The 26,629-nt window shown below is 42.2% G+C and overlaps 2 protein-coding genes across 2 annotated transcripts in view; one reads left to right on the forward strand and one right to left on the reverse strand.

The window, feature by feature from the left end:
* Positions 1-10,864, reverse strand: part of LOC145410192 (inositol oxygenase-like) — a 28,475-nt gene extending 17,611 nt beyond the window's left edge. Inside the window, exons 1-2 of the mRNA XM_080280391.1 lie at positions 10,847-10,864; positions 9,648-9,824 (exon numbers count right to left, since the gene is read on the reverse strand). Of these exons, the coding sequence (XP_080136517.1) occupies positions 9,648-9,824; positions 10,847-10,864 (195 nt within the window). The remainder of the gene's footprint in view (positions 1-9,647; positions 9,825-10,846) is intronic.
* A 1,006-nt stretch (positions 10,865-11,870) lies between these two features.
* LOC145410193 (putative oxidoreductase YrbE) lies at positions 11,871-24,370 on the forward strand. Its single transcript, XM_080280392.1, has 9 exons — positions 11,871-11,953; positions 13,221-13,327; positions 14,726-14,888; positions 16,912-17,059; positions 17,309-17,377; positions 21,901-21,991; positions 22,963-23,186; positions 23,697-23,862; positions 24,243-24,370. The coding sequence occupies exons 1-9, from the start codon at positions 11,871-11,873 to the stop codon at positions 24,368-24,370; spliced, it is 1,179 nt and encodes a 392-aa protein (XP_080136518.1).
* The last annotated feature ends 2,259 nt before the right edge of the window (positions 24,371-26,629 follow it).

A 26,629-nucleotide genomic window follows, 5' to 3' on the forward strand; every position in this document is an offset into this window, starting at 1 on the left:
ACGCTTGCCATGAGAGCATCACCCGTGAATAATCTATGCTGTAGGATTAGTGGGTTGAGTGTAGTGAAGCTTTCAAAGTTTCCTCCAACAAGAATAAAATATGATTACGTTGCTCTCATTCACCTGGTCTAACGCCATCATCATCATCATCATCATCATCATCATCATCATCATCATCATCATCTTAATCAGCAACCTGAGTGAGTCCAGTTTATGAAAAAGTCCTTTTTCAGCTTTCTTCATTTTGACCCTTCGGCTGTTTGCTTGTTCCACCAAAGTCCAGCATATCTTAGGATCTTATCTCGCCATCGTATCCTCCGTCCTACGTCGCAGTTAAACATAAACCACTAGAGAGAAGGTGTTAAGCTCGTGTACTGTACAACAATCCGTCCTTTGCCACTCTTTGTACATGAGTTGATGTTGCATACTACCACTGCTACTAAACAACAACAGCAACAACAGCAACTACTACTACTACTACTACTACTACGACTACTATTACTACTACTACTACTACTACTACTGTCACCTAGTAGTAGAAGTATTTCGTATGTAGTAGATAATTTTGTGTACTCCGACACCCCTGAACCCAAGTAGTAGATAATTCTGTGTACTCGACAACCCCGAACCCTCCGTCCTTTTCCATATATACATTGTGCACCGTTGTTCTTTTAGCATAAATGAATAGTAATGGGACTGTTAAACCAGGAAGCTGTACTCTCTCTCTCTCTCTCGATATTTCCAGACGATTTTATTCACTTGAGAGACAATTGCGTCTAACCTTCCAGCTTAAAAGTCTTTCCCAAGCTGAATAGAATCGTTTGGAGGTTACAAGAGCAAAGTAAAAGAAAGAAAGATACGTTGCCAGATTGTTGTTGTTGTTGTTGCTGTTGTAGGCCGAGGCTCATCTGAATGTGAATCCAGTGGACTGCAGGTTATAGGTGTCCATCTCTTGCAGTACACCATCTCCCTTTCGTGGGAAGTATCTGAGTGATGTTTGTATTACCAGGCAGTGGAGCCTTCCAAGTGAATCACTGCCACCATCTGAAGGCGTCTCTCTCCAGTATCATATGATAATATAGTATAAATAGTAGTAGTGTTAATAATAATAATAATAATAATAATATTATTATTATTATTATTATTATTATTTCCTGTACACCAGGTAACCTTTTACTACACTGGGTGGTAACCATATAACCAAATTATGGGGCCTGGTGGTTTAGTGGGTAATTAAGGGTCTCGAATCGGATTGAGCCGGTGCAGGTTTGTATCTAAGGGGTGGCTGGGGTTTATTGCTCACGTAATGCCACTCAGGAATGAGTGAGGCTGATCACTCTTATCTAGTCAGGACCAACTTGCGTAGCCCGGGCTCCTACGCTCCTCATGGGGCAACACAGGATTAGATAATGATGATGATGATGATTAGCACAACAGTAGCCTCAGGGTCATCTGAAATGTAAACCTGGTAAACTGCAGGCTGGAGTTGCCCTTATCTAGTAGTCCTCCATCCTCATTTCGGGGGATAGGGAAGTAGATGAGGAATACTTGTATAGCTAGACAGGAGCCGCATGGTCATATTAGTGCCACCACATGAAGGCGTCCCTCTCTCGCCAGAACATATAAATAATACGCAGGTCGCCGTGTTGAAGCTCTAATGTGATCCAGTATGTTATCGTACCCTTGGCAATCGGCCAGAGACTTTGATCTTGCATTCCCAACACTTACAGTTACTCTTTCGACCGGTGTGGTTCTTGTCCAGTAAGTATTACATGTAAGCCAAATCCCCGTCAATATAGATGAAGGGAGGTGACGTGGGTAAACTGTAATTTGCGTTCATGGTGAGGGGGAAAGTTTGATCTTGCATTCTCATTACAATTTACTATTTCGATCGGTGTGGCTTTTGTACAGTCAGTGTAATGTGTTAGTGAAGCGAGATGACTCAGCACTCTTGGTGGAGAGATGGCAATTTTAGATCAAGTTAAAGTGAACAGGATATAGCCATAGCGACCTTCCAATCTGACTGCACTTGGCCTTCAGCTTGGTTGAGAACGGGTTACGATCTTTGCCTGTGTGTATGTGTGTGTGTGTGTGTGAGAGAGAGAGAGAGAGAGAGACTACTGAACAGTTTCCTATGTTATATAAATTCGTCTGGAGACAGCATATCAGAAAAATACTATCTGAACAGGTTTATTCGATCATGCTCGGGACACACACACGTTCTCTCTCTCTCTCTCTCTCTCTCTCTCTCTCTCTCTCTCTGTCCTGTGTGTGTGTGTGTGTGTGTGTGTGTGTGTGTGCAAAGATCGTAACTCTTTCTGAACTCAGTTGATCGGCAAGTGCAGTCAGATTGAAAGGTCGTTATGGCTATACCCCGTTCACTTCAACTTGATCTAAAATTGCCATCTCATCACCAAGGATAATGAGTTGCAACAATAGATTACCACTAGAAGATGGTGATAGTCTCGAAAAAATGTTGTGGAAAGCATGTACAGCCGTAGCATTGTCTTTTTCTGTTAGTGAGCTACGTTAAATACACTGCAAAAGGACGAGAATCTAGGCCAAGTTAAAATGAGTGAACTACAATAGCCAGGGAGACATTCTTACTTCATAAGTAAGGCTCATCGAATGACACATAAACACGAATTAGGATTCAAGTTCTGGTAGTGAGATGAAAACAAACCGACTCCCATATTCCGTCACTTTCGTGCTTACCAGCTATATCTGGCCATGGGACGTTGAAGGCTGCGTTGTTGCCCAGTGATACAACGCAGGGGTCAGTCAGCACCCGATTCGTACTCATGTGACAGAACTGGGCCACTCACGACTTCAATGATAAGTCGTGGTTGCGTGAAATCGATTAACCTTTGTTGTGGAGTAGAACTTAGTCTCCTTGGTTACTAGCCAAATCTGCCTTTCCAGTCTGACTACACTTGGTCATTAACTGAGCTGGAAGGGGTTAGGGATCTTTATCAGGCTGGAACAAAATTCATGCATTACTGTAACTAATATGCAAGCTATATTCCGTAACTTGGGTGTAGCAAGAGAGTAGCACCGAGATATGGTGCTTGTCACGAGGAAGTGCTGTGGAAAGGCTGAAGGGCAGTAACATTACCCTATTCTAACACTGAGCTATGGGAAATAAACTGCAAAGGGACGAAAATCTCTGCCAAGATAAAATTAATGAGCTTAGGATTATAACTGACATCTCTTCGTCTTGACTACTAAACTGTAACAATACATTACCACTCGCATATGGTGCTAGTTACGAACAAGTGCTATGGGAAGTGTGTAAATCTGTAGCATTGTCTTTCTGCCATTGAACTACCTAAAACAGAGTACAAAAGAACGAAGATTTGGACCAAGTAAAAATGAACAGGGTACAGTATTCTGCCTTCTTTGTGTTGATCAGGTGTTTGTTATCTGGTGGTGGGAGGGTGCAGGTTGCCCTTGTCGCACAGTGCAACAACTTAGCGTTGTGGGTAAGAATGCGGACTATGCTCAAGGAGATTCAGTACCTGTATCAGCCAATCATTTCCACCTGACACCACTGCGTTTTGGTACAGCGCGTTTACTCTATCCTTCATGTCGTGGCACCAGTATAGCCGGTCATCTCCACTGCCTGGATACAAACGCCTCTCAGCGCCCTCTCATAAAGAAGGATGGTGAACTACAGGAGATAAACTTCAACATGTAGTCCACCGGATTCACGTTCAGATGAGCCTGGGGTTGTTGTTGTTACTACTACTACTACTAACTACAAAGATTCCTAATCCCTTTGCAACTCAGTTGATGACCAACTGTAGTCAGACTGGAGGGCTTATTTTCGCTCCTATTTTTTTTCTTAACTTGGCCTAGATTTTTGTCTTTTCCAGAATTTTTACGTAGCCTACTCTCCGAATAAGACAATGCTATGTCGTTGTTTCCTTTCCACAACACCTCTTCATGACAACACCATATTTTGATGTTAATCTCTTGTTACAACTCAGCAGTCAAGATGGAGAGATGTCAGATTTAGACCAAGGTGTGTCATATAGGGTCAAAAGTTTTTATTTTTTATTTTTAAAATTTTTTAATTTATTAATTTTAACTACGCGGAGATTTTCGTTCTTTCTTACCTTATTTCCTTGTAGTTCTGTGATGGAAAAATACAATACTATAGTTCTGCATTCTTTCTATTACAGTTCTCTGTGACTAGCATCGTATACTAGTGTTGATGTTTTGCAGCAACTCTGTATTCAAGCTAGAGAGGTGGTCATGTAGAACATAGATAAAGTGTACAGAGTATAGTAACCAAGGAGACTCATTCCTACTTCATAACTAAGGCTTATCAGACTTCATGGACCCACCACATAGTATTCAAGCTGTGAGAGTGGCCGTGCCGCGTCTGTAAAACTGTTTCACCTTACCTTCGTGCGGATTTTCAGCTGGCTGCCTATTTCACGTATATAACTCATTGGCAGTATTACCGCACATCATTTCCATAGCACTCCTTCGTGACTAGCACCTAGTCATCTTTGGTTGTATGCATATCTATCTATCTATATATCTGTCTATCTATCCATCTATCTGTCTATCTATCTATCTATCTACGGTATCTATCTATCTATATATACAGTGATAAGTGATGGCGACCATCATCCACTCACTTGATGTAGTGCTGCCTACTTCTTCCTTAGCCTTTATCACTCGTTTTCTGTGTCTGCCCTCCTCTCTTCCTATTTCTCCCATCTTTCCTGTTACTTCTTATTGCTTTTCTTTCGTTTACAGGTGGTTTTACATTGAGTGACAAGCCAAATGGTTTCCTGTAAGCCAAGAAACCATTTACAACGCTGGGTGGTAACCATATAATCAAACCATACGTGCTTCCTACGTGTCAACAAGTGGGTTGGTGGAGGGTTAGTGTCCCTCCCCGTAAAACGAATAACTCAAAGTCAAATGGCCACCCCTTACGGGATTATGGCGCCTGGCAATATATATATATATATATATATATATATATATATATATATATATATATATATATATATATATATATATATATATAGTTTGGGATAAGGAAAAACTTATCAAGGATGCAACCCTTCTTTTCTGTCTGTCTGTCTGTCTGTCTGTCTCTGTCTCTGTCTGTCTGTCTCTCTCTCTCTCTCTCTCTCTCTCTCTATAACTGCGCACCAGAGCCCTGCAGTCGTGAGATAAGAAACACCTGTGTGCTGTAGTAAAGTCAAATAGTCATGACATTACGTAATTCCTGTGCGTAATTATGAAGGAGAGAGAGAGTCTCTCTCTCTCTCTCTCTCTCTCTCTCTGCCTACCTACCTGCCTACATGTTTTGCCTGACTACCTATCTATCTACCTACCTATCCATCTATTTATAATTTTAATTATCTATCTGTCTATGTGTGTGTGTTTGTGTGTGTGTGTGTGTGTGTGTGTGTGTGTGTGTGTGTGTGTGTGTGTGTGTGTCTGTCTGTCTGTCTCCCTCTCTCCCTTCCTCCCTACATACATACATACGTACATGTATATATACATATCCATCTATTTACTTATCTATCTACCTACCTGTTTACCCACCTCCCTACGAACCTACCCACTTACCTCTTACCTATCTATCTTCTTACCTACCTACCTACCTACCTACCTGCCTACTCACCTACCAACCTACCTACTCACCTACCAACCTACCAACCTACCTACTTACCCATCTTCCTACCTTCTTTGTACCTACCTTCATAGCTGCGTCACACAAGCAATATAATTAGTGTAAAATATTTAGTTGTCTTATCCTCTCTCTCTCTCTCTCTCTCTCTCTCTCTCTCAGCATTACGTAAGATATTTTGCCTCAGCTCCATACCATATGACGCGTTACCCTCGAGATAACACTAATCCAGTGGCGAAACTGGGGTCGGGGGAGGATCCAGGTCCCCTAGTAAGCACCTTGGCCCCCATTGTCCTCCACTTAAAATTTCGTATTATTTAATGCGTGGATAAAGAATACTGTTGTGACCCCCCCAAAAAAAAATAAAAGGTCTTAGTCTAAATGGTCCCATCTTGGCCTTCTGTCCTTCGGTACTGTACCTGGATACGCCACTAATCACCTCTCTCTCTCTCTTTCTCTCTCTCTCTCAACCCTAGAATAACCAACCGAAGTTATAAAATCTCGCACTCCTTTACATTGTATCTTGCATGTTGCGCGGACGTCTCAGTCTGCTAGAACTGTATTTATAAACAATCTTTGGCAGTTTGCACGATAAGCAGAATTTCCAGAGCGATCTGTTCCTATTGTTGGTTTGCTTTCATCTGACGGAACCGGGCCACTCCTTTAACTTGAATAACCAGCAAAACGCCTTTGTCGGCGAGGTACGAGCGAGGCCATTTAAATCCGAAAACATCTGAAATGTCGCCTTACACCCCCAGGATGCCTAGAATATATTGGTGGCTATCTACCTACCAAGGTTCATGCCTTTACAACAAACTGTCTGGCCTGTGGCCCTCTTTTGAAGATTTTCGACATGCTGCACTTGGCGCGTGTCGCGTGCCACGTGCATTGCCGGGATGTGATGAAACCTGTCAAAAACAAATCTTAGAGAATGGGTCTATCATATGGTGCAAACCACGCAGTGATTGCCCCTATGGTTACTGAGATATAAACTTCTCAAAAGCGTTACAACTGGGCCCGGCCGGGTTGGGCCGCTCTTATGTGAGAAAATGCCACTCTTTGACAAGAGACTCGCGAGGGCTTCGCCCTCGCTCGTAATAAATCGTGGTTTAAATTGGATGACCTGTAGTTGTAAGGTAGGAATTAGTCTCTTTGGCTAATAAAGTCGGTTTGTTTTCACCTGACGGAACTGAGACACTCCCACAGCTTGAAAACTATGCCGTCAGATTCGATAATCCTTAACTATGAGGTCAGAATAAGTCTAATTGGTTACTGGTCAAATCAACCCTTCAATCTGACTTCACATAACCATCATCTGAGTTGAATGGGGTTAGGAATCTTTGTCAGGTTAGGCCACGTCCACACAAAATGCTTGTTTGTGTGTGTGTGTGTGTGTGTGTGTGTGTGTGTGTGTGTGTGTGTGTGTGTGTGTGTGTGTGCTGGAGAGTTTTGCATCAGTGTAACCCATACAAATGGTCCCACTGGACGCGGATGGGTGTGGGCTTCAGTGGGTTACAGTGATGGAGAACTCCCGCCCGCGTAACTGTACATGCTCCTCTCAAATCAATCATTTTCACTGCTCTCACTCGTGACTTGTGCTTTTTCAACAAGGTCCAAGCTTCACTTCGATACGTTAGAGTAAGGATCACAATACTCCCATGCAGCGACTCTTCCATGCTCACTTCCTTATTCTTTATTACTGCTCCTAGTGAACCTGCAACCTTTCTTGCCACAGAGCTACTTGATATAAGCCGCAAAAGAATGAAAATCAAGTCCATGATAAGGTGAACGGCTTGTAACACCGCATCACTGTGATATGTAGAACCCCCTTGCTAACTTACATAATTACACTTAGATAAAGGCATTGTTGCGCTCTGAACTGCTGCTCTAGACAAACTGGTCTTGGGAGCCCTGTTTGGAAATTTGCTGTATAAACAAACTGAAAATATTATGGGCACCTGTTGATCCGGTAGTCAGAACGCTCTAGTTGGAGGGACCTTCTTGCGTATAAACTCAATGGAGATATAATGTGGCAATGCCTTTACAGTTGTATTGTAGGCTACTACTGGCCCCCACCTCACCATCTCACATTGTGTTCTATGCTCATAGATTCCTTCAAACCTATAAGTATCTATATTTCTACCTGCCTATCTATCTGTCTGTCTGGCTGCTCCCCTCTCTCTCTCTCTCTCTCTCTCTCTTTCTATTTGTTTGTCTGTATATCTGTCTATCTGTCTGTCTGTCTGTCTCTAGCTAGATGTGGATAGACAGACAGACAGATAGATAGATAGATAGATAGATAGATAGATAGACAGATTAATATACTGTAGATAGATTAATAGGCAGATTGATATAGACAGGTAGATTAATAAAGATAGATATTCAGACAGTCATATAGATAGATGGATAGATAGACAGAAGTGAAGAATTGTATGAAAATCGTTGAAGACTGGGAAAGTATCAATTGAGATATATAAAAAATAATGACAAATCGATAGATAGATAAATAAATAGATAGATGGACATAAATAGATAGATAATATTGAAGAATGCTGTGGAAAACAGACTAATGAGAAAGCATCAGATGTTATTAAGATATACTGATAAAAGATGAAGTGTGGCATTCGTGATAATTACAACTGATAAGAGGTAAATGAGAGTGTATTGACCTGCTAATGTGGAGTGTTTTATTATTATTATTATTATTATTTATTATTATTATTATTAACATTATTATTATTATTATTGTTGTTGCTGTTGTTCTTGTTGCCGTTATAATGATGATGATTATGATGATTGCATTTATTCATCATTATCATTATCATCATCATGACTCTTAACCTGATCAGTCCGACGACATGTATTCTATATTACCATCTAGTAATCCATGCGTGGTCGGTCAGCCAAGCATGTACTATACACATAGCCCATCCAGTTGTAAAAGTCTTTCCGCACTTTAATAACAACATCTCGAGATAAGAGGAACAAATCAAACATTACGTCATCTCATGTAGTAATAGTAGTAGCAGCTTCAGTAGTAGTCGTAGTACTAGTAGTAGTAGTAGTAGTTGTTGTAATAGTAGTAGTAGCAGAAGTAGTGGTAGCAGTAGTAGTCGTAGTAATAGTTGTAGTAGTAGTAGTAGTTGTGGTGGTGGTGGTAATAGTAGTAGTAGTGGTAGTACTAGTAGTAGTTGTGATGGTGGTAGGTGGTAGTACTAGTAGTAGTTGCAACCCCAAGCTCGTGTAAAATGTGAACCCAGTGGACTTTAGGCTTTAGTTGTCATCCTGCAATCCACATTCTCCCTTTAGGGGATAGGCTGGGAGTTGAGGGTCATTTGTATAACTGGACAGAGGAACTGGTCAATTATATGTTAAGAGGCGCCGGGCATCTCCATCGCCCGGTCATATCAGTGCCACCGCGTCAAGGCGTCCCTCTCCAACACCAGGTTATTACGTAAAAGTGTCAGTTACGTCACCGCATTCGAGAGGTTTGTTACGATGGGTTATTACGTAAAGATGACAAGTTTACAGAGCATAGTAGACTAATTAACGGAGCTTTGTTAATAAAGAGCTGTTTTCGTTTTTCATTCATCTGACGAAACTGGACCACTCCTACAACTTAAATGCACAGTAGTAGTTGCATGAAATTGTATGACAGTTGTTAGGAATGAGTCTCCTTGGTTACTAGTCATATCTAATAAATACTGATCGTGTCATTGTCTTATACGTCTAGGAGGCCGCTTCTCTGGAGGGGAGGAGCGACGCCTTCAGTTGGTGCCACCGATGGAACCGAGCGACTCCTCTTCCCCATTAGACAAGCGCCCTTTAACCCCCCCCCACCTTCATCCCCCGGAAAGAGTATGGTGGACTGCAGGACGAGGGGAACTTCAGCCTTTAGTCCACCGCGTTCAGGTTTCATATGAGCCTGGGCTCTGGGTAGTACTTCTCTTACGTAATAACCTCATTTTCAGATTCCATGACGTAATACTTGTTTTGTTCTTGCTGTCTTAACAGCGGTGGGCGAGTGGTTACCCTTCTGGTTAAGAAGGTGCCGGCCCGATAGCACCAGGGTTCGAATCCTGGTGTCGGCAGCTGGCATCACTTGACTCAGGTGTTCATCTGCCATTCGTGGGTTGTCAGGGAAAATGAATGTCTTGGATAACGCCTAGGGAAGGTAACTGCTGTAATCTGAATGATGTAGTGGCCTTGTATCCCAGGACTGATTGAATAAACCATCACAGGCTCAAAGGCTAAGGTGATGAGCACCACTGTTAAGCGCCTCATGGCATGTGCCTCCACATTTACCTTTATCTCCAGACGCTTTGATATACCTTATTATAGACGAAGAGACGAAAACCTACGTAGCTGAACTGAAGGACTTAAGGAAGGCTGTTTCTATCCCTGTGAAAGCTCTCTTCTTAGCTGACGGAAGCAAGAATAAATCTGAAAGACGTGTGTGTGTGTGTGTGTGTGTGTGTGTGTGTGTGTGTGAGCGTGTGTGTGTGTGTGTGTGTGTGTGTGTGTGTGTGTGTGTGTGTGTGTGTGTGTGCGCGCGCGCGTGTACGTCATGGCTTCCCTCACGCCGTCCGGCCCGTCCCACACAGTCCCTCTCACCGCTGCACGTAGCACGTATCTCCCAAGGTGAGGCTCCGCGCAAAGTGTACAGTTTCACGCATTTCCACATTACGCACGATGGTCTGCTGCCCGTGCGTAACATGTCAGTACAAGTACACGCAATAACTTACAGTTCCACGCAATTTTCACGCAGCTGTACACGCAAATCCATTACCACACGCAAATCTATTAAGTTAATAACAACCACGCACGCGAATATGGCACCAAACGCAATACACGTTGATGCTGGAAACTTTAGACGCGATTCTGTTCAGTTCCGTGCAATATTCACGCAGTTACCTACGCACATTTGTTAGCACATGCATGTCTTTTAAACAAAACGCGATTATGCCCGCAAATCTGATACCACAAACAAAATACATAACTACAAGTAACTCCTTGCACGCAGTTCCGTGCAAATGCCCGCAATACCACACACCCACGCGCGCAACTCCGTTCTTTATCATTATCATTAGCGTCGTCGTTCTCGTCGTCGTCGTCGTTGTAGTATTATTATCATCGTCTTACCTATGGAAAAATGATCGTCATCATCATAAGCATCTATTAACTTACCTGTGAAAGTCTGTTCATCGTTATCATCATCATCATCATCATCATCATCATCATCCACATACTCACCTTTGGATATCTGTTCATCATCATCATCATCACCACCATCATCATTTTACTCACCTCTGGAAATCTCTTTATCATCAACATCATCATCAAAAATGTGGGAGAAACTATCGGCGCACACGCAAATTTATCCTCACTGCACGCAGTCTAAGGACCCAGTTCAGCATTCCTTGAGGGGAGTCCAAATACTTTCATTTTTAACTCTCTCTCTCTCTCTCTCTCTCTCTCTCTCTCTCTCTCTCTTTCTCTCATCTCCTTTCATGTCTTATACTTCTTTAATTAATGTATTGTGTTGGTGGGGGGAGGGGGTGTTCATCATCCGCTTACTCGATATTGTGCTTCCTACGGGTGACTTTCCTCGGAATAACAAACCAAATGAATTCTTGCAAACCAGGAAGCCATTTAGTACGCTGGGTAGTAACCATAGAACCAGATGGCGCCTGGTAGTTTAGTGGGTTATGACATTCCAACCGTCGCCTTAAATGTCGGAACTGAGTAGCCCAACCCCGGCCCCCTACGCTGCTGATAAGGCAAGAAAGTATTGGGGTATGGATAAATGAAGTCCCGCTTAGGTTCTCCCAATAAATTTGTCCTGTCTATCTATCTATCCATCTCTTCTGTGGGACTGTGAGTTCTTGTGTTATCGTTATATCTGTGTAACATTAACTCACTCGCTGCCTATCTATCTGTCTATCTTTCTATCTCTCCATCTATCTATCTGTGTCTGTCCATCGTTACTTATCTGTGTCTGCAGGACAGTGAGGTCTGCATGGCCTTTTGTGTCCATCTGCTTATCTATCTTTATCTGCTTATCTATTTGTAGCTGTCTGTCTGTCTATCTCTCCAGTCTTTCTATCTGTCTGCTTTTCTGTCCATCCATTTATTTCCCACCCCTCCTATCCTCCCTCCTTTCTCCTCCCCAAAACTCTCACTTTCACTAACGCACTTATCTCACACAGCAATGGCCACAGTTAAGTTCGCCACAGTATCGCCGTACGCCCTGGGAAAACAACAGTACCATGACACAGACTTCAGACATAAGGAGTGAGTATAGCACTTCTTCGTGACTGGCACTGAATTCCGGTGGTAATCTTATCTTATGACTCAGTATCGATTTTTTTTTTTTTACTCAAAGCGAATATTAGTGTATGTGTGTGTGTGTGTGTGTGTGTGTGTGTGTGTGTGTGTGTGTGTGTCTCAGCGCCTACTTTTTTCATCCGTGTATATATTTATGTATGTATGTTTTCATGTATGTACGTATGTATACATGCATTTATGTATGTGCACACGGTAAAGAAAAAAGTATCGCGCAGGAGGGGTACGATGTTATATGAAATTATTACTATAGTTTGTGTAGTACTGGGAAAATTAATTGATTATCATCTCAATATGCCTCCAGTAACAATATCAACCATAAATTGTCATATGAATCCTTCCTGTGGTATACTTATGAAGGCATGTTTGACGAGGGGAAAAAAATTATCGAACATTTCTGGAGTTCATCGTCCGGCGTCAAAATGTTTCGGGTCAAATGTGCACTGATACTTTTTTTTTTTTTTATCGTGTGTACGTATGTATGTTCTCTATGAAGATTCTGTAAATGTATGTGTTTATATATAAGTTTATATATTTATATATAAAATGTAGGTATGTATACAAGTTTATGTATATATATGCATATATTTATGTATATGATTCTCTCTCTCTCTCTCTCTCTCTCTCTCTCAAGATAAGACAACTCATTATCAGCTACAACGTTCGGTTAGATCCGGTTTAGTGCTGACCTCGACAGATAGCCTCTCCTACTGGTATTTAGAAAAAAAAAAAATATTACCCTGACTTGGTGGCACCGATATAGCCTGCCGGTGGATCCGCCCGATTTAACTCAGACCTCGTCTAATCTCGCTATTAAGGTTTGGTATTTAAAAAGGATCTTACCCTCACGTGGTTGCCTTGATTATGGGGCCAGTGGAACTACCCGGTTAAACACAGGCCTTGCCATATAAACTCTCTTACTGGTTCAGATTAAGTAATGATAGAGTCACAAATTTCGCAGGTAAATCCTAGCTCCTAGGGTAAGCTAGAAGAACATCGTATTAAAGGGAACAATACCACGGTTGTCTCCACCACAAGAGTGTTCATGCTGACAGTATGAACACTCTTAGGCACCTAGACTTAATCGCAGCTGAAGAAATCCTTAATGCCGGATGAACTACATAGAACTGTGTATACTGTATGTAACACACTCTCTCTCTCTCTCTCTCTCTCTCTCTCTCTCTCTCTCTCTCTCTCATCACCACCCTTCTTCCAGGTACCTAGTAAGAGCTGGGCTAGAAAAACAAAGCAAGAAGCACAACACAGGAGTACCAGAGGAGCTGAAGGTAGTCAATGTGGCTCTCTTTGCACTGGGAAGAGCGGGTTAGTTGATAGTTTTGCCATATTTTGTAATAGACTTTTCTTATTTTCTGTTATTTATTTGTATATTTGTGTGTATGTGGTAGGTGGGGCCGCTCACCATCCACTCACTCAATGTAGTGCTGCTCTCGGGTGTCTGCCCTGTCCTCTCCTCCATCCTTCTTTCCTTCCATCTTCATCTATCTTTCTTTCCTTCATTCTTTCCTCGTCCTTCTGCCTATGGTTGACTTTACGCTCCCTCTTCTGTCTTTCATTCCTTCATTCTTTCCTCTTCCTTCTGCCTATGGGTGACTCTACACTGAGTGACAAGCCAAATGGTTTCCTGTACACCAGGAAACAATTTACTACGCTGGGTGGTAACCATATAACCAAATTTTGGCACCTGGTGGTTTAGTGGGTAATTATTGTGCTCCAATCGGATTGAGCCGGTGAAGGTTTATATCCAAGGTATGATTGGGGTTTATTGCTCACGTAATGCCACTCAGGGATGAGTGAGGTTGGTCACTCTCATCTTAAATGTCAGGACCAACTGCCTAGCCCCGGGCTTCGACGCTCCTCATGGGGCAACGTAGGATTGGATGATGGATGGATGGATGGATGGATATTTGTGTGTGTGTGTGTGTGTGTGTGTGTGTGTGTGTGTGTGTGTGTGTGTGTGTGTGTGTGTGTGTGTGTGCAGGGGCGTCTGCAGGATTTTTTGTAAGGGGGACAAAATAAAAGAAATTATACATGCGGTTATAATGTATCAAAATACACACACTCCAAATAGGCATAGGCATATACTTACATGAGTTACATGACTTACATCAAATGCATAAAGTAACAGAATGCATAAATCGACTCAAATCACTCAATCATCCTTGAACAAGAACTGAATAACTTTGGAATTCCAGGGGGGACATCTGTCCCCCCTTGCCCCCCCTCCGGACGCCCGTGTGTGTGTGTGTGTGTGTGTGTGTGATTGTCTTCCTGGCTGTCTGTTTATCTATATGGTTATCTATTTATTCATTTGTTTATCTCTTAGGCATCCTGCTATTATTATTATTATTATTATTCATTACTTTCTCCGCATTGTTATCTATTATCACTGCGTTATTACAGTAACTGATTTTATTGACGTTATACTTCTGAATTAATTATTTTTTCCTGTTCATATAGGAATTGTATATATGTTTGCGCGCGCGTGCGAGAGAGACGCTGCAAGAAGTTGTTATTTCTTATGGAGCCCATGGTGCATACCGTAATGACAAAAAGAATGAACGAAAGAAACAAAGATAGATAAGCTGATATATAAACAAATATCTATATCTATCTATCTATTTATCTATCTATCTATCGAAAGAGAGAGAGAGAGAGAGAGAGAGAGAGAGTAGAAAAGTCACTCTTATCTCCACCCCACAGGCTCGATCCACCTAACCAACATCATGAGGAACCCCCGCCTTCGCCTCAGGTACATAATAGAGGCGGACAGGGAGAAGCTGAAGAGGGTGCAGGAGGAGTGGAGGTTACCTGACGAAATGTTGCTCTCTCCTGAAGAAGATAAAAAGATATTTGACGACCCCGAGTGAGTAGGTGTGGTGGTGGTGGCAGTAGTAGTAGTAGCAGTAGTAGTAGTAGTAAGGTTGCAGGAGGAGGAGGAGGTGGAGACGGAGGAAGAGGAGAAACAGTAATAGCAGCATAGCAGCAGCAGCAGTAGTAACAGAGCGGCAGCAGCAGCAGCAGTTGTAGTGGTGATGGTGGTGGTGGTGGTAGTACGGTAGAAGTAGTAGTAGTGAAGGTATCCACCGTCGTCGTAGTCGTAGTAGGCTATATAGTAGTAGCAGTATCAGCATTATCATTATTATTATTATTATTATTATTATTATTATTATTATTATTATTATTACTATTATTACTGCCAAATAGTAGAATTAGAGAAATAACGGGAGTGCAGCCGATCGATGAATATGTTAGATTCTCACGATGGAAGTGGCTAGGACATGTGTATAGGAGACAGGGAATAGTACGAGGTACACCAGGGTGGGTGGCACTTGGTAGGAGAGGTAGAGGAAGGCCTAAAGAGACGTGGGTGAGGACTATGAGACGGGAAGCTGGAGATGAGTGTTGGGGAGATCTTGAGGAGTTAGCACAAGATAGGATGTGGTGGTGTGAGTTCATCGAGGCCCTATGCATCCCCGAGGGTGCCACAGGAAATGATTGATTGATTGATTGATTACTGCTATTACCCGTCCCCGGCCCGAAGGGGCTCGGGGACAGGTATTGTTTTCACTTGATTTGTCTGTTTTTTTTTTTTTTTTTCCGACTCTGGGTGAAGGCTTCAGTGCCTATTCCCAAGTCCCAGTAGTCCTCCTACATCTCCACATGTCACCACTTCGGCGCTAACACCCACCGTCCATGTTGAATAAATGCTAGGGCTATCCCATACGGGAGTGGTGTATTGGTTAGCGGGGATACTTTCATGACATGTCGGTGGGTCTTCTGGTAGATCAGAAAAGTCTGCTTTTTATGACATTCGAATCCTTAAACTGTTGCCTGCCCCAGCAGGGATTCGAACCTGGATCCATTAGGACTGCAGGCTGCCTCTCTACCAATTCAGCTACGGCGCAATTCTGCCACTTTACGCGAAAACTGGCGGTTTTGCCTAAATTGGAGGAATGATGGGCTATGAACTTCTGATCATCTGATCAAATTTTGGACCAAACTGGGCCAAGGCCCAGGCTGTAGGGCCCCAGAAAATGTAAAACAAAAAAGGAAAAAATTGTTTTTTCTCAATAACTCCTTTGAAATTCGTCATATCGACATGAAACCAAAACCAAAAGGTGCATTTTTCAAATCTGCATCCATAACATGCCTCATTATATCAGGGGGGTCACCCCCAATTGGCGGTAGGAGGTTAGTGTCAGGTGGGTCGGGCCAGTCATTTGAAATGGGCATGAAATCGTCAGTTTTCGCTCGCTTTACTCCAGATTTGATAAGCGACATCTTTGACTAGATATCCTGTTGAATTTATACGTCAGCATTAAAATGACTGCGGGGGACGGGTTTGCTGTGCCTTGGCACCGCTTCTTCTTCATCTTCTTATTATTATTAGGCTATTATTATTATTATTATTGACATGAATGCCGGTTATGTATCTAATCAGCCATCACTCAACAGATAAATGTGTCAACAGTGATAGTGATACTTGGGTTGATGATACGGAAATGTCAGTATGTCTTTCTGTCTGTCTGTCTGTATTTATCTACCAGTATTTTCATCTACCAGTCAGGCTATCTACTTACCTCTATAACTCTGTTGCTTAGTATATCTCCTTTCCACACACATTCACCTTCGCTTCCTATCTGGATCTTTCCGTTTATCAATCATTCTGTCAGTCAGTCAGTCAATCAGCCTCTCTGTCTATCTACTTATCTATCTCTGCCCGTCTGTCTGTCTGCCTATCTATTTATCTGTCTATCTTCCATCTCCCCTCCACACATACGCACCTTCTTTTGCGTTTATATGTATGCATGTATCCACCTGTGCTTATCTATCCTCCCATCCATTTATCTGTTTGTCTGTCTGTCTATCTATCTATCTCTCTACAGCCTACAAGGTGTGATCATCGCTACTCCAACATATCTACACAAGTCCCTCGTCACTCGCGCCTTGAACGCAAATTTGTCTGTGTTTTGTGAGAAGCCCATCGCAGAATGCTGGGAGGATACCAGGGCGTGCTACCAGGCGGCTGAGAAGGTAAGAGAGAGAGAGAGAGAGAGAGGTGAGGGGGAGGGGAGGGACCAGTGTGCTTCTGTATTATCTTCATGTTCATTGCAGATATATATATATATAATGAGACTGAGTTACTTAGGCCGATAAACAAACAGTTTTACAAGTATTACATAAATTGGTAGACGGAAACAGTTTCTTTGCATTTTTATACTCCTAATATCAGTCTTTCTAAATAGTAAACCTCTCGAATATAAACTCTCTCTCTGTGTGCAGATCAACAAGCCACTCCTGTGTGCCTTCAATCGCCGCTTCGACCCTAGCTTCAGCCAGTTAAGAAATCAGGTATGAACATTTGTCTATCAGTCTGTCTGCCTATCCATCTATCTATTTATCTATCTATCTTCTACCTACCTTTTAATCATGTGTAAAGTTGCTCATTTATTCTATAATCCAGATTCATCTACGGTATTTCTATCTGTCTGTCTGTCTGTCTTTTTCTCTGTCTCTGTCTGTCTGTCTATCTGTCTGTCTGTCTGTCTCTCTCATAATATTTACCACATTTTTGATGCTTGAAATTATATAAGATGCTAGTTTATTCTCTTATCTCCATTTGTATTAGTAGTAGTAGTAGTAGGGGTGGTGGTGGTAGTATCAGTAGTTGCGGTGGGACAAATGCCCAGGAGCTATAAAGTGGTCGTAATGGATAATATGAATGGAAGAGTAGGCGCTGGTCCTGAGGAAAACAAAAGGGGTTGTAGTGGAGTACCAGGAGAAAATGATAATCGGAAGCAACTGAAGGATATGTCTTGAAAGGAAGTTGTGCATTTGTAACTCGTATTTCAAACACAGAGATGCACATAAATATACAAGGTATAGAGGGAACGGGGATCGTGTTGAAAGGAGCCTGATTGATTACATGCCCGTAGAGATGTCTGTGCTGGGAATGGTTGCTGATACGAGGGCCGTGAGAGGACGATGTGGAGGTCTAAGTCATATGATTGTGGTATGCAAGATCAAGCTGAGAGGAGTGAGGTGAACCAGGATAGAGAGGAGCAGTCGGGGAGAAAGACTGAAAGTCGAGAAGCTGAGGATCAAAGAAACGGCAGATGAATATAGGACCAAAGTGAGGAGGAGTTAGAATCAGTGAATTGGAATGAAATGGATCTGGACAGCTTGTGGAATGCATATAGGCATAGCTTAGTTAGAAATGCTAAAGCGGTATGTGGTGCGGCAAGAGTAGAAAGGTACGGCATGGTGAGATGAAGAGGTTAAGAGAGCAGTGGAGGAAAAGAGAAGTGGCTAGAGTGGTTACAGGACAGGGGTTCAACTGAAATAAGAACTGAATATACTGAGAGCAAGATGCACGTAAAGAGACCTGCCAGGAGGAAAAAGGAGGAGGTGAATGATGATCTAGGAAGAAAATGAATGCAAACTTCTCCGAAAATAAGTTTTTCTGAGAGAGGTGTGGAAATGTAGAAGTGAAAGCAGAAAAAAAATGTGAAGGTGTGAAGGATGTAAGTAGTAGATTATTAACCCATGGGGATGAAGTAAGGACCAGATGGAAAGTATATTTTGAAAGCTTGATGAATGGGAATAGAGAGAGCAGAGCCACTGTAAGCATGATTGGTTTGGAGGTTGTGCATAGAAGGAACGCAGTGCCAGGAAACGTGACACTCGCACAAGTGAAGAGAGCTGTGAAGCGGCTGAAAAACGGGAAAGCAGCTGGGGTTGATGAGGTGTATGCAGAGATGATTAAGTGTAGTGGAAAGAGCGGAATGAAGTGCTCGTTGAAGATATGTAAGATGGCATGGATGAGTGAAACTGTGCCAGCAGAGTGGAAAAAGGCTATGATTGTACCCCTGTACAAAAATAAGGGTGAGCGAAGTGAGTGCAAGAATTATTGTGGCATAAGTTTATTGAGTGCTGTAGGGAAGGTATGTGGAAGAATTATTACGAGAAAGTGAGAGAGATATCAGAAATCTTAGTGAGTGATGAACAGGATGGGTTTAGGAGTGGCAGAGGATGTGTGGATCAAATATTTGCAGTGAGACAGATAGTGGAGAAGGCTTGTGAGAAGGACTGTAAGGTGTTTATGGCATTCATGGATCTGGAAAGAGCGTACGACAAAGTAGATAGAGAAGGATCATGGAAGGTTTTTTGCCTATGTATGGTGTAGATGGTAAGCTACTAGGTGCCGTCAAGAGTTTTTAAGATGGTAGTGAAGCATGTGTAATGGTTAATGGGCATCTAAGTGAATGGTTCGCGATCGGTGTGGGCGTGCGTCAAGGTTGTGTGATGTCCCCATGGTTGTTTAGTATGTACGAGTATATGGATGGGGTGATGGGAGAAGTAAAAACACGATTAATGGAAGGCGTTGGTAATGAATGGTGATGGATGGAATATTTCAGATTTGTTGTACGCTGATGATGCAGTACTACTTGCAAATACCGGATAAGAACTTGGTACTCTAATGCAGAGTTTTGCTGATGTCTGTGAGCGTCGTGCCTTGAGAGTAAATGTAGAAAAGAGTAAAGTGATGGTTACTGAGAGAGAAGGTGATTCCCAGTGCAATGTTACAGTGAATGGAGAGAGACTGCAATTGGTGAGAGAGTTCAAATACCTGGGCAGAGTGATAGAAAAAAGAGGAAAATGTGCATAAGCAGTGGAAAGTTGAATGACACAAGGAAGAAAAGTCGTTGGTGCAATGAAGGCCTTGATAAGAAGCAGAGCTTGAGTGTTGCAGCTGCACGAAGCTTACATGACGGAGTGTTAGTGCCAGCTTTAACATATGGATGTGAGACTATGGTATGGCATGAAAATGAAAAGTCAAAAGTAAGAGCAGTGGTGGGACTGCTGAGGAATGTGTGTGAAGTACAGAGAGTGGATAGGATACGAAACAATTTGATTCGTGAAAGATGTGGAGTGATGAAGTCTGTGGACACCAGAATCGAAGAGAGTGTACTGAGCTGGTATGGTGATGTGGAGAGAAAGGATAACAATAGAGTGGTGAAAATGGTATATCAGAACGAATTTCAAAGAGGGAAGAGGCGAGGTAGGCCAAGGAGCAGGTGGACGGATATGGTTGATGAGTATGTGAGGAAGAGAGGTTTGGAAGTTGGTGAGGCTAGGGGACTGACAAGAGATCGAGCTGGCTGGATGAATATTGTGAGGAGAAGCGCATGATCAGGGTTTTGGCACCCTTTTTCTAACGTGACAGCGTCCTGATATACTCTATCGGATACGTTTGTGTGAAGCTACAGAACGTGGTGAATGTTTTTGGTGTATCAGATAGAGCCAGGAGGATTCCGGGGGCTTGAATGGTGAGTGAATGGAAGCGTGGCCCATTGGAGCGGGCAAATTTGGGCTGACTGGACTTATGCTACTCCTCACCCTGCCCTAGGGTGGGAAAGGAGGTCCGGATGATGATGATTAGTATTATTAATGGTATTATTATTATTATTATTATTATTATTATTATTATTATTTTTATTATTATTATTATTGGTTGTTGTGGCTGTGTGCTGGTAGTGGTAGTATCAGTCGTAATAGTAGAAGTCGTAGTAGTAGTAGTAGCAATTGTAGAAGTAGTTAATGGTGGTGGCGGTAGTAGTAGTAGTAGTAGTAATTGTAGTAGTAGTAGTTAATGGTGGTGACGGTAGTAGTAGTAGTAGTAGTTGGTGGTGGTGGTGGTGGTGGTAGTAGTAGTAGTAGTAGTAGCACTAGTAGTAGTAGTAGTAGTAGTAGTAGTAGTAGAAGTAGTAGTTGCAACCCCAGATTCACCAGAATGTGAAGCCAGGGGACTTGAGACCAAAGCTGCCTTCCTTCCTAAAATGGACGTTTTTATAACTGGGCAGCTCCACCGCCCAGTGATGATACCACCACTTGAAGGCGTTCCACTCCAGCACCAGTGTCGCGTAATGATTAAGTACTTTTTTTTTTATATAAATAACAGAACGGAGGAAGGAAAAACAAATGAGTAAAAAAAAATAATCCATACACCAGATTACTGGTGTCCTCTGTTCATAAAATATCTATAACAGACTTGAACAGTTGTGGGTTGAAATTTGGAGGAAAACAACTCTGGGGAAGCGAGTTTCAGAGAGATGCAGTTCGGGGAACGAAAGAATTCTGATAGGCAGAAGTTCTGCAATATGGCTGAGTGACATTCCAGTCATGAGCGCCACCGGATGCCCGTGTAGCACGAGGGAAGGCATGGAGAGGTGGCACCATGGACGCAACTTCGTCTGAGCATTTGCCAAAAAAATATCTGTAAAATAATGCAAGGGAGGCAACATTCCTTCTTACTTCCAGGGGAGGTAGTTTATATGTAATGGCAGGGTTGTTAATGATTCTAACAGCTTTATTCTGAATTTTGTCTAGTTGTCTTAATGCAACCTCTCCACAACCATTCCACAAGGGTGAGCAATATTCAAGCTGAGAGCGCACGTGACTCTTATAAATTATAGCTAACTGCTCATCGGCGAAGAAGTTACGGACTCTGTACAATAATCCAAGTTTCTTCGAGGCGGTTTTAGCAAGTGAACTGACATGAGAGGTCCAGCTGAGGGCACTGTTAAGTGAGACACCAAGAATTTCAATACTTTTGGAGATGGGAATATTAGTAGCACTGAAGATAATGTACGAATCTGGCAATATCTGTCTATTAGTAAACTGTATCTATTTAGTTTTACTAGCATTAATAGAGAGAAGGTTGTTTTGTCCCCATTCACTGATTGTAGATAGATCTTGATTTATGGAGATGGCTGTACTGAGATGAGAGGTAGATATTTTTTTTGTAAGTGTAGTGGCCCACGTGCATTCGATACGCATTGATCACAAGTGTTTGTCTTGCTTATTATCCTCAGGTCCAGGCGGGTGTGGTGGGGCAGGTACATATAGTTAAAACAGTAGCCAGAGACTCCCCTTTACCCAGCATCGAATACCTCAAAGTCTCTGGTAAGGTGTTATTGTTGTTGTTGCTACTGCTGATGATTGTTTTCTTGTTGTTGTTGCCCCTGTTGTTTGTTGTTGTGACCCGAAGGTCATCTGGATGTGGGCTCAGTGAACTGCAGGCTGAAGTTTCCCTTCCGTAGTCCATCGTCATCCTGTGGGGAGATGAGGAGACAGCTAAGAGACGTTTGTATTACTGGACAGAGGAACCTCCCGATTATATTGGCGCCACCGTGTGAAGGCGTCCCTCTCTGGCACCTCTGGTAACGTTAAGTAATCCTTCATATATCCCTAGCATGTATTCAGTATGAACGATGCTTAGAAAAACAGAATTCAAAAGATTACCTCAAAATCACTTGTAAAAGTCGACTTGTTTTCACTTAACGTAACTGGGCCACTCCCACTAAGTCGTGGTTGCATGAAATTCGACAAACGTCTGTTAGTCCATACTTCCTAATAAGTCTTTTTTCATTTTTATAGGGGCTATTTTTCACGACTGCTCTGTGAACGATGTAGATTTCTTTTTTTCACTTTTTTCCTTTTTTCCGTCTTCACAGGGGTATTTTGCATAACTGCTCTGTGCATGACATATACTACGTTTTTCCTAATATTTCTCTTTTCGTCTTGACAGAATGTATTTTCTACGACTTCACAGTTCACCAGATGGATTCCCTACTTCCTAATATTTCTTCTTTCGTCTTCACGGGGAATGTTTTCCATGACTGCGCTGTACACAACACATATTTCATATTTCATAGTATTTCTCTTTTCACCCTGACAGGGTGTAATGTTCACCTTTGCACATAGATCCTGTACTTTCTAATATTTCGCCTTTCGACTTTCGCAGGGGGTATTGATCATGAGTGTTCCGTTCATGACATGGATTCTGTACTTCCTAATATTTCCCTCTCATTGCACAATTCATCACAGATTCCATAATTCCTAACATGCTTTTTTTTTTTTTTTCGTCTTCACAGGTGGTATTTTCCACGACTGTGCTGTACACGACATAGATTTAGTGTGTTGGGTGCTGGGCGAGTATCCCACCCACGTCTTTGCCTCCGCCAACTCCTTCATCCCTGAGGTGGCAGCACTTAACGACCACGATACAGTTGCCTTCACCATGAAATTTGCCTCCGGGGCGATATCCATGACCGATCTTAGCCGCAATGCTGTCTATGGCTATGATCAGAGGCTAGAGGTAGGAAGGAGTCTCCTTGTTTTGTTTATATATACTCTGTCTTTCTATCTATCTATATATATATTTATTTATTCCCTGATGAAACTGGCCATTCCAGCAACTTAAGTCATGGCTGCATGAAATTCAATGAGCCTCGGTTATGAGGTAGAAATGAATCTCCTTGATTGCCAGTTACATCAGCTGTCCAGTTTGACTATATTTAGTCTTCAGCAGAGCTGAAAGGGGCTAGGGATCTTTGTCAGGTTAGAACAAATCCAGTTTACCTCCCTTATGTGTCTGTCTGTCTGTGTATCTATCTATCTATCTATCTTCATGAAATTTTCCTCTGAGACCATCTCTATGACGGTCCTTACCTGTAATGCCTTGTATGGGTATGATCAGAGACGGGAGGTGGCCAAATTTGTTTTGACTCTCTCTCTCTCTCTCTCTCTCTCTGCCCTTCAACACTGTCTCATATTTTTTTTTCTTTTTTCCCTCTCATTCTCTCTCTGATCTCCCCATTCCGTACAGGTCTTCGGTCCCAAGGGTATGGTGAGCTGCAGCAATGAGCGTCCATATCCATTGGTCACGTCCACTGCCCACGGACAAAGTCAGCCTCCTCTCCTCTACTCTTTCCCTTCGCGTTATCACCAGGGTTATATAAACGAACTGGACCACTTCTGCGACGTTATTCAGGGTGAGATGGATAGACAGATAAATAGAGATGGATGGATATTGGTTGACAGATAGATAGATAGATCTTCGTCATATTCTAGTTACTCTTGTAGGAGCTACGTAACGTGGGACTTGGCCTACTGCAGTAATCCTCTCTTCTTATGTTTTCATAGATAGATAATTAGATAGATAAATAAATATAGGTAGATGAATTGATAGGTAGCTTGATAGACAAATAGATATGATGATTGCGTGTGTGTGTGTGTGTGTGTGTGTGTGAGCGAGAGAGAGAGAGAGAGAGAGAGAGAGAGAGAGAGAGAGAGAGAGAGAGAGAGAGAGAGAAGCTGAGAAAGGGGTACAGTATGTTGAAACGCAAGCTAACCTCTGCCCATTTTCTTCAAGGCCTGGATGACCTGAGTGTCTGCGGGGAGAACACACTTAAAGTCTCCACCATCGCCTCAGCACTGGAAGAATCTGTGGCCACAGGCAAGATGGTAGAGGTGAAGTACAAAGCAGGAGGAGAAGACTGAGAAATCTGAGCAAAAAGAGGAGGAATGTGGAGGAAAATGGAGGAAGAGGGAATAATAATAATAATAATAATAATAATAATAATAATTAGTGGTAGTAGTAGTAGTAGTAGTTCTAGTGTTAGGTTAGAATAGCAATTATACTGTTAACTTTTAAATCCTCTTTCTTTCTTTTGTCTTTTTAAACATCTTTTCAAATGCTGGAACCGGGCTACTCACAACTTGAATACTAAGACGCGGTTACGTAAAATTTGATAAGCCATCGATACGAAGAATGAGTCGCCTTGGTTACTAGTCAGAGCGACCCTCCAGTCTCACTACATTTGGTCATCACCTTGGCTGAAAGGGGTTACTGATCTTTGCAGGTGAAAACACTCTGACTAAAGACGATTTCGTTCAGCTTAGGGGAGCCTTCGTGCGGTGACGTGGGTAATAGAGGCTGTTTCATACCCCTCCACTTCATAAACTCTCCTAAGCTGAATAAACATCATCTGAAGACAGCAAGGTTTAAACTGATAATTTGAGAGTAATTTTCTGTTTTGTCTAATTTATTTTAAATAAAAAATATGTGTATGCTAATAAACCACTTAACACATGATACATAGAAATGCTAATATCTAAAGGGAAAAAGACAACACTCAACATTCCCAGTGCCTTTGTGTATTCACATCTTCAGGGAGGAACAAACTAAAGAGGGTGGAGTACACCTGTCATTAATACAGAAAGAGGGAGGGGAAAGTACCAAAGGAGCTAAGTCTCTATAGCAACCAGTGTTCCTAGTTAAATAAATAATAAAATAATGTTACATCTTAAAACATAATTCTTTAAATATAAATTTATGGATAACAGAAGCACAGTTGAGGAATGTCGTAGGATTAAGTTCTTAAGGATTAATAGGGTGTGAGGAGGGGATTTTCAAGCATGGGCCCACTGGCTTACCCCCCCCCTCTCTCTCTCTCTCTCTCTCTCTCTCTCTCTCTCTCTCTCACACACACACACACACACACACACACACACACACACACACACACACACACACACACACACACACACACACACACACAATTAGCTATGCGAATTAATCGAAGACATAGCCATATTAAAAAACAGTTACACTACCAGTGCATAGAACATGATTACACAAAAAATACATAACATGCCATTAAACATATGCACGTGTATCTATAGTTACATGTAGATTGATTTTTGTAAATATATTAGAAACTGCGCATATAAATATATATCCAGTCATATATATATACACATATGAATACAACTAATTACGTACCTGCATTAGTACATGGAATACAGCAGGTGGTGGGACTTCACTGCTACCAACTCCTCAGCCTGACTACATACATACTCCTCACTGTCTTACCTACTGAATTCATCTAAATTTGCTTTATCATTATAATTATCACTCATTATTGTCCTGGTGTAACACTGTGTATCTATAACCAGACGTCATAATGCCTTAAAGGGGTGGCAGGTAGTCCTTGAGTTAGTAGTTTTACGGGGAGGGACACAAACCCACTGCCAACTCATTTGTTGACACGTAGGGAAAATGTATGGGGTGGTTATATGGTTACCACCCAGCGTTGTAAATGGTTTCCTGGCTTACAGGAAACCATTGGGCTTGTCACTCAATGTAAAGCTACCTGGAAAGGAAAGAAGAGTAATAAAAATGACAGGAGAGATGAAGGAATTAGGAAGACAGGAGGGCAGACATAAATTGATTGATAAAGGTGAAGGAAGAAGTGGGCAGCAATACATGAAGTGAGTGGATGATGATGCCACCGCCTGCCTCAAGTATCTACTGTATGATTTGGACGTGTGTGCAGTTTTCAGGATGTACTAGGCATCAAGTCCCCAGTCCTTGGGAGCCACACTGAAGCTGAGTAGTGATGGGGGTAGACAGAAATTACCCAGGTGCTTTCTAGCCATAACTTGAGTGTACATGTAGAATTTATTAGCATAGGAAACAATTGAAGCACTGTCTTCATTGACGTAACTTTTTTACACCACTTATCTCCCAGTATTTAATGGAGCACAAGAGTCTGTATGAGTTACTTTGTTAGGCCAGCACATTAACCTGCAGAGCCGTGTCCCATGAAAAAACAATCCCACAGCCACTCCTGTTTCGGGTCCCCAGTGATGATGTTGGAGAACACAGCCACCTTCACAGCTACATCTCACACTTGTCTCTGTATCTACAGGAATACAAACAATTTATTTAGTCTGATTACTAGTTTAATCACCACG

Source organism: Coenobita brevimanus, chromosome 84, assembly GCF_032717465.1.
Source record: "Coenobita brevimanus isolate Jiangsu-jjx chromosome 84, ASM3271746v2, whole genome shotgun sequence".
NCBI lineage: Eukaryota > Metazoa > Arthropoda > Malacostraca > Decapoda > Coenobitidae > Coenobita > Coenobita brevimanus.

What these genes read in the sequence shown, in the direction of transcription:
- LOC145410193 (XM_080280392.1), top strand. Translation starts at nt 11,871, where the DNA reads ATGGCCACAGTTAAGTTCGCCACAGTATCGCCGTACGCCCTGGGAAAA. An exon ending in TCAGCCAGTTAAGAAATCAG is followed by an intron (nt 17,378 to 21,900) that starts GTATGAACATTT and finishes TATTATCCTCAG; the next exon opens with GTCCAGGCGGGTGTGGTGGG. An exon ending in CGAATACCTCAAAGTCTCTG is followed by an intron (nt 21,992 to 22,962) that starts GTAAGGTGTTAT and finishes TCGTCTTCACAG; the next exon opens with GTGGTATTTTCCACGACTGT.